Source organism: Ammospiza nelsoni, chromosome 8 (assembly GCF_027579445.1).
Source record: "Ammospiza nelsoni isolate bAmmNel1 chromosome 8, bAmmNel1.pri, whole genome shotgun sequence".
Lineage (NCBI taxonomy): Eukaryota > Metazoa > Chordata > Aves > Passeriformes > Passerellidae > Ammospiza > Ammospiza nelsoni.
The window spans coordinates 22,650,931-22,663,599 of NC_080640.1; the positions used below are offsets into that span (position 1 = coordinate 22,650,931).

Here is a 12,669-nt window from a genome sequence, read left to right on the forward strand (position 1 = left end):
TGGTTAATATGACAGACGAAAAGAATACTGTATTCAAAAATAAAATAGCATATCAGCAGTCTTGTCATTAGCGTTCACCAACATCAATATACTCCCTATTTCTCTCTTTCTTAAACCATGGTTGATTAAACTCCCTATTTTCTTAGTGGTAACATTCATTTATAGCACAGAACCCTAACCAATGAGTTCCCAGATTAAACAAAATCATAGGAGTGATGCTGATGCAAAGCTCCATTATCAAAGGCTGACTATCATCCTTCACCTGAGCTTAGAACACAAGATGTTCCTGATAAAAAATTATGTGTCTGTTGGTCTCTTCATATCATTGTAACACCCATTAATAGTAACTATTTTCATGACTTGTTTGGTACATTTTATTTTTGAAGATTTATTAAACACTGTGCCTTGTCTGTCCCCTATGAAATACTCCCTGTGTTTCTGCCAGAGTCTAAATATAGATGAAGGATTAGTCATAAACATTTTCTCCCTCTTTAAGCTCTTTCTAACATCTGTGCAAAATCCCTTACTGTAAGCCCTGCTTAAGCCCCTGCAGATTTTTTTGAAAAATATTAGAAAAGAATACAGTTTTCAACTGAAAACTGTAGAATTCAATTCCATAAAACATGGGAACAAAAAATCTTGAGTGAAATACATTTAATTTCAAATTAGGGAAACTAACGGGTCCTTGGCAGAGTAGAGTCTCTTAAAGTGCCACTGTAAAATTTTGCTTTGTCTGACAGGATCTTTTCAAATATACTCAGCTTTTTTTCAGATATTCGAATAATCACCTAACACTTTACTAGTCTCCTTGCAGTCCCTGGTTTTGCATTGTGCACCTTCTTTCACTGGATCCAGCTTTTGGAATGGCCTTTCTGCTCACTGTGTAAATAATACACATTCCTTTAATCCTCATATCTCAGTCAATTCCAGGAGTAATTTTCATTTAGAGGTTACGGTAATTTTTTTTCTTACTGGAGAAAAGGAGGAGAAAATTTCCCTGCAATTGCACTAAATATTAAAACCATAGTATTGCCCAGTATACCCTATCAATTATTTCATCTTCGCATTTTTTATTTGTTATTAGTGCCAAATGCACTGAAATGCCTAGGTCTAATTAGTTCCATACATTTTCATATAAATACATATCACCTCAAACAGAGAAGTCTTCTCTTTTGCTGAATTTTTAAATAATAAAAAGTACTTTTTTCTCCCTACTTTAGTTTCAGAGCTAGTAATGATATACTGAATTTTCTATCCCAATTCAACAATTCAAGGTCTGTCATTGACTCTTGGTCTTTATGTTCACAAAATTCATAAAATGTCAAAAAATTCACTAAAACCTTAGAAGTGGACTGCAAAAAATGCTAAAATATCTTAATTCTAGAAGATTTTTTTGCCATCCCTGAGCAAAATAATGTTGCATTGGCAGGCCAAAAGCATATAACACTCTATAAGTCTTTAAAGTAATAATAAAGGTCTAAGGCCACAGTATGTAATTGAAATCATTGATTGAATTTAGGGAAGTAAATTTTATTTAACTAATACTAGATTTGTTTAAACTACTAGTTTAACTGCTCTAACTTGTACAAATTTTTTAAAGATTGTCTATCAATCACAAGAGCTCAGCACACTTTATTTTTTTAGGAAGCAAAATAATTCAAAACCAGAAGCTCTCAATTTAAGAGTATTGTGGTACTGTAAATAGAAAATGTGTGCAGCATGTGAACTGCAGTTACGATGATACCTTCAGAATACACTGAAAATTTCTCATTAAAGGTAGCAGTAATAAATGAATTTTCTAGATTGCTGCTTTCTAAAAGCTAAACTCATAGAAATCATTAAAAGAAACCTCAAGCACTTACACAATCAAATTTGTCAGCTGTAACTAGAAACTCTTCTAAAACAAATTGCATTCTGTTAATTTGTTTTAATTTGACACATCCATTAAAAAAAAATAAATGTTTTGTGAACATTATTCAGGTCATTTCAGGTTAATAAGTATGGCAACAAAGAGAGCAGACATGACTTTCTGTTGCATTACCAGGAACAGGGAGAGACATAAAAAACTGTTTTGAGGCAGTGACAATTTTTCAGTTAAATAAATGATGTTAGTATGAACTGCTAAAAATGAATTACCTGATTGAACTGAAACACTCATATAAGAAAGTTTTACTTTACAGGCTTTCACTAATCAACATTTGAGGTTTATAGATATTTTGGAAGTTGTAAAAATAATCACAGAGATAATGACATCTAATATAAGAGTAAATTCTGCCCCAGAGAAAGGCTACTTCAGTGAACAGGTCAATCTTAAATAAACCAGCTCCGAGTACCTTGAAAGTGATTAATGCACATTTATGGATCTGGAAATTCACCAAATCCCCCAGTACTGAAGGGGCTATTAGCTTTTATCCAAAATCTCTGAGTTTATGGGGCTTCTCTAATGACTGCCATTTCTTATGGCAGAGTTGTTCTGCATGTTAAATCTTATTCTCCATTCCCATACTGAGAATTCTGAGCTATGGGACCTCACCTTACATTCTTTGATGTCTTTGTTTGACCAGAATTGGCTTCCTTCCAGTAACTAAAGACAGATAGTGTGAGAATTTTACAGCACAGAGAATAGTTTCAAGGTTGGTTTAGGGTTGAAGAAACAGCTGTTTACTGTGAACCTCTACAAATTTCAGTACCTATTTTCCTATTGCTACAAATTATCACAGCAAGGAATGGATTTACCTGCATATAAAGCCTTCACAGATCTATAGCAATCGCTGCAGAGAGGGGAAGTTTTCAAAATGGAATTGATTTTACAGTAATTATTGGAAGCTGTGGTCAATACTTCCCCTGCAGCCTTTTAGAGAATGATGAAAAACAATGTGTCTTCAACTGCAAGGCATGGGAAGGTTTCTCCTCATTTCCTTCGAAATGATCTTTTGTCCAAAACTGTGCTTTTCCTGCACAACATTGATGTATTAATAGGCCAAAGAACCAGTAAGCCAGAAGGTTAATTGAAAGTTTTTAATTGTTATATGGAAGAAATACTAAGGACAATGAACCCAATATAAAGATAGCTCAGTGTAAATTTAATGATTTTTGATGTGAAAAAAGATCCTCAGTTCAAAAAAACTGGAAGAACCACAATGAGAATTTCTCAAAATACTTTTTAACTGTATACTATTGAATTAATTTTGATTTCAGGTTTTTCAAGACAGCAGAACACAGACTGAAGAAGCAATGTTTAATCAGTACACAGCGATGTAAATCATTCTGCTTTTAATTTATCAACACATAACCTTGCTCGGTATTTCAAACATAACAATGCATCAATTAAAATGATGACATAGCAAAAGATGCTGTCACTGACAAATCATTCATCAGCAGAAAAAGGCTTAAAGAATAGATAACAAGTGCAGGGGGGCCCCAAATCAAAGCTATTTACATTCTGTCACCAATTAACTAAATCAGGATCCAAGAAAAAGTCTTACCTTGTTTTAAGTATATTCAGAAACTGCAAGATTTCTGAAAACTGTATCAGTCTAAGGGCTCTTAAAAATCTTAAACCTGCAGTAAAAGAAAACAAAGTTATAGTGAAGAATAATTCAAGTTGTAACAGCATATCACAATGACAGTGATCAATTAAATCAAAACAGGTAACATACAAAATGTCAAATACCTTTAAAATGCTCTTCCATATTTAATTGTTCAAGGATCCTTAACAGGTATTTTTCAAATTTTTTTTTAAGTTTATTTCCCTAATAACAGGTTTATCCTACCAGAAAGTGTTAATTTTTGTAGGAAGTAATGGAAAGAGACACACAGGCTGAAAGCTGAGGGGGAAAAACCTCACTGAGGTTTCTGTTGGCAGCTGCAGTGCACATGTCCTTCTCTTTCAGGCTGTCAAAGACACAGGCAGGTCTGATTTTGCTTAGTGAAAAATAACAGATCATGGGCAAGAGATCTGATAACCTGGATAAAGTAGACTGTATATGCCTGATTAAATTTGGTAAATCTTAATGACGTAAAATCTTTTATAGTAATAATGCTCCCTATCTCCACTCTCGTTTCAAAAACCTCATGCAGGAAAACCGAGAAATCACACTTTTTCTCTTGAAAATGGCAAATTTACTATAATTCTTTCCATCAGTCTATAACTAGAGGAATACATTACATACCACTATTTTTAAAAAAGCATTTTTACAGATAAATAGCATTTTTATGCTGAAATCAGATTGCGTGCATAGCAATTCCCAGACAACTAAAAAGTCAGTAAGACAAAGAGTGTGTGTGCAAGAGAAACTAATCGAGAAGATTAAGGGCTTAAATTATTAAAATAGTCTTATGCTGATAGTAAATGATTTGGCTGCAGATCTTTGGCATATGAATGAAAGTACACTCTGTACTGTACATATGCAGAGCTTAGAAAATTAAAGTAAAGCATGAAGGATAATTTCTATTAGAGAGTACAGCCAGGAGTTACATAAAAGTTGTGTAATGTGATATTGCAACTGTAACAAGAAGGTCCAGAGCAGCTTCTTCTCATAGATTCTCTTTATTGACATCTGTTTTACCCAACTCCAGTGCAGGAATCCACTTTTTATTTCTAGAAACTTAAGGAAATACTGATCCTGGCAAACATATAAACCTGGTCACAGCTTTCATCACTTCACTGGAATAAGAGGCTCCCCTCAAGCAGAAAGGTGCATGTGGCGAGATGTGCTTATATCAAGAAGTTTTTCCTGCAGTATTATTGGACAGTTGTTAAATAAAATATTTGCTCTTATATTTTGCCTTATTAAAACTCCTAAGTAGTGTTAAAGTACATTCCTGTCTATTATATGGATATAAAGTTTCTTTTTAATTACTGACTGTGGGTAACTCTGAAAATTAATCACAGCTTGCTAAATGGATTCAGGGACCTAAATGAAAAGCAATAAAATGAAGCTTAATAATGCTAAATGTCAGATCCATTTGCAATTAGAGAACGATAACTTTGGATCACATTGTTGAAACTGTGAGAGACACATCCCTCTGCTCCACTTCCAGGAGTTCCCACAGTTGTTACTCCAATCCAAAGGATGTGGTTAGACAGGGAAGGGGAGGATCCTTACTAGCAACCATAAACCTTCCAGCTCTTTTTCATCCAGCTGCTTTCCTCACTCTGCTCCCTATAAACTTTTATGAAACATGGCTGGAGTGAAAAACACCCTGCCTCTGAAATGTTTATCACTGCATCTGAAGCTAATGGTAAGATCATTGCTATGTTTCACAAAGAAACCTGAGAAACATCTAAGCTAGCAATAAAAGCTCTATCTCCAAATCCTTGTAAGGCTTAAGTTATATTTTAATAGTTGAGTCATCATATCATAGATGAAAAATACTATGGATTCAATGTGTTTTTTGTGGAATAAGAAAATCATTATAAGTGAAGTCCTGCATTTGCTGCAGCCCACACAATTATTAAAAATTTCCTTCAAGAACAGAATTAGGAAAAGCAAGAACAAATCACTAGAGTGTTTGCTTGGACATTTAAACTACAAAATATGGCTGGCTCTCAATTATAAAAGCCAAAGCAATTATTACATGGCAAATTAATTCTTTCCAGTATACTGAAATTTCCTAGGCATGAACAGATTTCCTATTATATTCCTACATGTATTTCATTTTATGTGATTTTCACAGAATCATACAATAGTTTGGATAGGGACAAATTTTCAAGGTCATTTTGCCCAACCAACCCTGCAATGAGCACCTAGATCAGGTTTTGCAGAGCCCTGTCTGGTTTGACCTTGAATTTTTCCAGGGTTGGGGCATCTATCACCTCTCTGGGCAACCTGTTCCACTGTTTCACCATGCTCATGGTAAAAAAAAACTCCTTATCTGTATTCTAAACAGCCCTCTGTTATATTGAAACCATTACCTTTTCTTCTATTGCAGCAGGTTCTGCTAAAAAGTCTGCTCCCTTCAGGCACTGAAAGGCCACAATAAGCTCTCCCCAAATCTCTCTTTCCTCCAGGCTGAACAACTCCAACTCTCAGCCCTTCCTCACAGAGAGGTCTTGCATCCCCTTTTTTGTGCTGAGTGCCCCAGAGCTGGACACAGAGCTGCAGGTGGGGATCCCAAGAATGGAGAAGAGGATAGAATTTCCCCCCTTGCCCTGCTGCCCATGCTGCTTTGGATGCAGCCCAGCACACAATTGGCTTTCTGGGCTGCAAACTCCCATTGCTGGCTCGTGTCCAGCTCCTCATCTCTAGGCACCCCCAGCCCTCTGCAGGGGCTGCCTCCAAGCCTTTCCTCACCCAGCCTGTGTTGGCACTGGGGGCGGCCCACAGGCAGGTGCAGGACCCTGTACTTGGCTTTGCTGAGCCTGAGGAAATTCCCACAGACACACTTCTCACACTTGGCCTGGTCCTGGATGGCATCCCGTCCCCTCAGGCACCCCAAGTGCACCACTCAGCTTGGTGCTTCCTGCACACCTGCTGAGGGGCACTCACACCCACTGCCTCACAGCTGAGACCATGCCGCCTCTTCCAGGGCTACCCCCTTACCGAGAACAGAAACAGTCGATATTTGTTTATGCGTCAAAAATAGAAAGCAAAATTCACTCATAGGAGCCGCAACAAAAATTTCCCATTCCTCAAAGCTGTTTCAGCTACATATACAAATGCATACAGCTCTCTTTCCTAAGCAAAGTTTGTGTTTTGTACAATTGGGGAAGAATTTCTTTTCTTATGAAATACCTACAAAACTGTTTTACATTTAAATGATTTCACCAAGAGTTGAGATATGGTAAGTTTCTTATGAATTACAGTGAATTCCATTCTAATTTTGCACATTCCATAACCCTGTCTGCTAAAGTTAATTGTAAACTGCAAAACAGAATGCTCAGGAAATGCTTCCTACTTTTTCTCCATCATGTAACTTAACTTTTTCTTGGCAAGGAGTTATACATTTAAATTTTCTTATGGGATCTGATCAGAAGGATTTAATCTGCTATACGACAAATTACAAAAAAAGTAAGTACCAAAATATTTAATTTACACCAAATATCTTTCTAATAAAAGAAAAAATACACAGATAAAATAAAAGAAGGACCTCAGTCTTCTGCTTCTAAATGGATGACTAAATATGCTTAGGATTTGGAGTTCATTTCAGCTGCAATATCCAAAACAAAGATAAGATATTCATAGATATCAAGACCAGAAAAAACTTCTATGATTATAAACAATATGAACAGACAAAAACCAATATGAGACAAAGTTTTTTAGTCAATAGCTTTTGCCTCTAGTACAATAATTTGAGTTGTAGGTATAATGATTCAAATAAACCTTCAATGAACACTTCAACTCTTCCACAGGATTATTTTTACTGCAAAAATATTTGTTTAGCTACTATGTTGCCTGTGCAGCAAACAGACTGTTTTCAAATTACACTGAAAATATAAAATATGTGAAAATATATGAAATGTAAAATATTTCATATCATGGTATTCCACCTAAAATCTGTAAAAAATGGTCACTAGGAGAAGCTGCATATTGCCAAAAACCCCTGAAATCAGTTTTAAAGAAATCAATTATCTGTTCAATAGGAAGAATATGCCGTGCTGAACTACCAGACTACATCTAGAATATAGCAGGAGTACTTTTTTTCTGACCCTTTACTAAGGACCCAGCAAAATGGATGGATTCTGTAGAACAGAGTAGTGATCCTGACACGGCCAACAGACTATGTGCCAGTAGCAACACAATTACAGTAGAAAATTATTTTATCTATAAAGCTTACAGCAAGAGTATTATTTACAGCTTTATTTGACTTTTAAAGCAATAGGGTATTTTCCTGTCTGTCAGACAGTTTTGCACTCTCTCTGCTGAACTGATGCTTTCCACTGGACTAATATACAGAAGCAACCAGGATTAGCTATAGGTTGCAAACCCCAATCCACCCCCCCTCCCCCCCACCAAAATAAAAAAAAAGGAAATTTCCCATTTTAAATCTTTAAAGGGAAAAGCAAGGAAATCATGACAACTATACGTATATGATTTATAAATGAGATTCTCATAAATAGAAAGAGGAGTTGGAATATTTCTTCATTCGACATGAGAGGTCACTCGAGGAGAACAGCACCAAGCATTAAAGCATTACATTGTTTCTCACCAATGAAATATGTAATCCCCATCTTACTGCCTTAGGCTGCTTTTTTTTTTTTTCTAAGAGACAACAGTATGTCCAAAATATTGGTGTAAGGTTTCAATACACAGAGATTCTGTTTGCCACTTTTATTCCTGACAAACCATTCACCCATTCATCAGAACAACATCTTCATCAAAGCTATCAATGGCTACTTCCACCCTAGATTTCATTAAGATCACACAGTTTACTGAAGTCAGAAAAAAACCCAGAATCCATATTTAGGAACCTTTTTTGAGACAGAGGATGGAGGGATAATTTTTAGGATGCAAAATAATCCCATTTTGAACATCTTCATAGAATACAGCAGAATTTTCTGAGATCTTACTCCCTGTAGATAGACTTGAAAATGAAAGCTCAAACTGAAAAAAAAAGAAGAAATAGAATGGGAGGAAAAGAATCTGTCATTCCTTGAAACCAACTCAGACAAAATATTTTTATACATTTCCCCACCTCTGTTATGCAACAGTACAAGAGAAGGGAATAGCCTGCAGTATGAAAAAAATCAATGCTCTATGACCAGGATGGTAAAACTACAATCAAGTTTAGAATAAATCTTTCTGTTGTACATTCCTTCAACTTGCTATTACACCTTTTAAATGACAGCAGCTTCAAACAAAATTTCTTGACAACACCAACACTGCAGAATATTACATTCCATCCTTCAATAAAGACTGGATTATTTGATTCTAGGTGAACAATGAACCCCTTTGCTGGGGAGAGAGAAGTATATTGCATAAGTTTGAGAAAAAATTCTTCCTATAAAGCAACTGAAATACTGCAGCTTTTTCTTTTTAAGTTGAAATATAAAACAGAATATCTTTTTTAGAAGATACAGTAATATTAGCACCAGAGACAGCATAACAGTTCTGAAGAAAAAGTTCAGAGTTGGACCTTACCCCAGTATGAGCCGACCCTATAACAAGACACCAAGGAATTTCGCAAAGTGCGCTGCTCTTCCTTTTCGGGGATATTATGTCCAGGTTTGACACGATATCCATTTTTGAACAATTCTCCATGAGATTTTTTACGCCTTCTAGTACTTTTGTACGTTTCTGTACGCGTGCCCCCAGAAGGGTTGTGGTAGACTAAAATCTTGCTGGGAATCATGACTGTATCTTCAGCTCCAGAAGCACTGCAGCGAAGTACTGTGATGCAGTCCTCAGTCACAGCACTCACTAACAGCAAAGATGGTCACAGATTTATACCCTTTCTTTTGCTAATTCAGTGTCAACAAGGAGAGACAGCTCGGAGTCCTTTCTTAAACAGAACTTCTATTTGGGAGCAGATTTGTTTAACTGGACACAAGATAAAGTTCCCCTTTACCGGTTGTTATCAGAAGATAATGCAGTATAATCTAGTTCATTTCCGTTAGCTTGAAACAGAGTGAATTCAAATACAAAACTCAGCTTGACAAAACAGGCTATCACAAACTGGATAGGCAAAACAAATCACAGAAGCAAGCAGGCAGCACAGATGCTCCTCTGATCCGAGATGTATTAGAGCTTAAAAGCCATCTTCTATCCGGATATTACCACATAAGCTTCTTTCAGATACATCAAAGAACCACACCCATTGATTCAAAACCCACAAACATGATGCTGTTCACTTGGAATGAACAAGTACTCCAGCAAAGAATATAGCTCTTATAATATATGTACATAAAGGGAATTATTTACTGTGTATTAGTTTCTTTGGCAAGCTCACATGTCTGTTTTCCAGTTAAAGTTGGTATGCAGAAGGCAGAGGTAACATAATCAGTCAACTCTTACAGGATTTATCTCAGATGAAATTAAAAAACCTCCAACAAATAAACACAACAACCCTTCCTCCAATCCCAGTAAATGACAACTATCTTACTGAAGGAAAAAGAATTCAAACCAATTTAGCCATCAAGCATGAGCGCGAAGAATAGAGTCCACAGCTCTCTCCAGCTGACTTGCTCTGTGAATATTCACAAAACTGGAGTTTTGTCCAGTCAACTACCACTCTACAAATCAAAAGTAATTATCCTCTTCCATTTCATATGATAGATTTTCTTCATGATTTTTCCTGCTTTGAGCATAATACACAAACTTCATTGTGTAAAGCTATCTTCATTTTGAGGAATATGCTCATTGTTTCTTTTTTCTTTTCCTTTTTTTTCCCTTGTTTTTGGCCTCAGAAGACCCACAAATATAGCAATGCCATCTGGAGTACAATGCAAAGCAGACACAAAAACAGGCTGCACCATGTGCTTATATGAAATACACAGGATTTCAAAGCATTTTGGAAATGTTATTAAGGGGTGGACTGCCAAATATAAAGGGGATTGTAGTACACAGAAATTTCAAATTATAAGGAACATGCAGATAGTGAAGCAAACTACTTCAGTGAGTCCTTTACATTGTAACCTTTAACACTAAGTTCTTACAAACAACCTGGTTATGCTCCCACTGGTCACAACAGTCAGGTTCCACTGAGTCTGTAGGGATGGGGTTTATGTCTGCATGTGACAAACATCCAAGATTTATCTGTGAGCACTTGAATCATTCCTCTCCAACTGAAAAGATTTTAATGGGGTAGTACTTATCTGTGTTACTAATCACATCTTGTACAGCTCAAACTGAATGCACGTTCTACTTAACTTTTTACCATATAAGGCACACTATTTTCCTTTCCTTCTGTATTTCCTCTTGACTAGTATTGTAATCTTGTTATTATCCAATTTTAAACCTATCATTAGTGTACTTTATACTTAGTACAGCAAATGTTTGGGTGTAGAATCCATTTACCTTGAAAGCCTGGAATGTCTCTAAAGGAAAACAGGACCTAAGTAATAAAGAGCAAGAGCCACGCTGTTTAGTTTACATAACCTATTATTTTGGTTTTAACAATTTGACAGTATTGTTTAAACTCCTCAGCTTCCTGGCATAGCCAGATTTTTATCAATTTCTTTTCGGTCAGGGCACTGCTTAATCTGTTGCATACATCAAAATTTGAAAACATAAATTAAATGACACAAACTAGGATTATATCTAAAGTAACCTGCTCAATAAGTTCAAAAAAATGTATATAAATTTGAGCAGCAGCAGGATGATGGTATATTGTGCTGACAAGCATTCTTAACATCACAGCCAGCCACACAAAGCTACTGGTATTGCTCTCCTGTGCAGACACTTCTGCTTTCCAAATAACTATTTTTTAGAATTTTGTTCTACAACTCAATTACATAAGACATCTTCTTATTTTCAGTGACATTTAGAGTTTGCTACCATCTATAACATCAATCTATTACTTGGTCAATTTTTTTGTATTAGATGTAAAATTAGATTACAGAAAACTGTTCTCTGCAGACTAATTTTTTTTTTCAGCTATCCAGAAAAGTACCTTTTAAGTATTCTAGCTTAGATGAACATCTGAGTGAAAGCCTGGAGTCCAATTAAGCACATGAAGGTGGTGCCATCAGTAGACCATCACTGTTTCCTGCCCCTGTGAAGGACATGGTCCTTGGCCTCCTGGTCTGAGGTAGACCCAAAACTCCAAAGCCCTGTGTTATCAGCAGTACCTGAAATGTCTGCTCTGAAGTATTTAATCCAAACTAATCAACAAACATTTTGTTATAAAGAGCTCTAGAATGACTTTTAACAACCTATTTTGCCTTCAATGAATCCAAGGTACTTACAAGTTTTTCATATTTTCTACAGAAGCATACCCTTGAAGGACATCATTCCATGACCCTTCTTGAACTTGTCACAAAAACAGATTTACATACTTATGGAAGTACTGCTATGATTAAATGACCACTTGCTTTCAAAGCCCATCCAAATGTGAAGCTATTAAGCTTAAAAATGCAGGAGAAGAAAGCAAGACTTGTCAGCAGCTAAGCTCCACTTTACCTTTGGCTATGCAGGGACTAGGTACTTGCTATATCACCTTGAAGGAGAGCAAGGGAAGATTAGATCCTGCCTCAGAAAACCAATGTAGTGGAAAGAAGTGGGTATCACATTATTGTCCTTTAAACCACAGGTTAGACATGGGTGATGGATTTGCTGTGCTTTTGTGGGATGCTATTTGCTTATAGTTTGCTCAAAACCTCAATCTGCAAAAAGCCACAAAACACAAGGAAACCTGCCAAGGAGAAACCTGCTGCAGAGAAAAATAACTGTTATATCCTCTGACTATTCTCTCCTTGAAAATTCATTTTTAATTTAATTTACAATAAGTGAACACAGAAGTTTCCCAACACTACCTTTCCTCTCTTTTAAATTGCTGCTTCTGAAATGACAATGTAAAAGCCATTTGCTGTACACAAAATGGCCCATAAAATTTTCATTGCTGATATTTCAAAAATGGTGAAAGTATTATTCATAGAAAAAAAAAAAATAACCTGCCATGTCCAAATTTAAAAGCTCTACAGGTTGGTCAACAACTACTTTTTAGTACAGCTTTGTAGCAACATCTATAGATTATGACAAAACCAGAAAAATGCTGCCAAGAATTTAC

The 12,669-nt window shown here is 36.0% G+C and overlaps 1 protein-coding gene across 10 annotated transcripts in view; it reads right to left on the reverse strand.

The window, feature by feature from the left end:
- Positions 1 to 12,669, reverse strand: part of KCNMA1 (potassium calcium-activated channel subfamily M alpha 1) — a 413,353-nt gene that overhangs the window by 154,844 nt on the left and 245,840 nt on the right. For all 10 annotated transcript variants that reach the window (XM_059477360.1, XM_059477359.1, XM_059477354.1 and 7 more), the window contains exon 6: positions 3,486 to 3,561. In XM_059477360.1, coding sequence (XP_059333343.1) covers positions 3,486 to 3,561 — 76 coding nt within the window. The remainder of the gene's footprint in view (positions 1 to 3,485; positions 3,562 to 12,669) is intronic.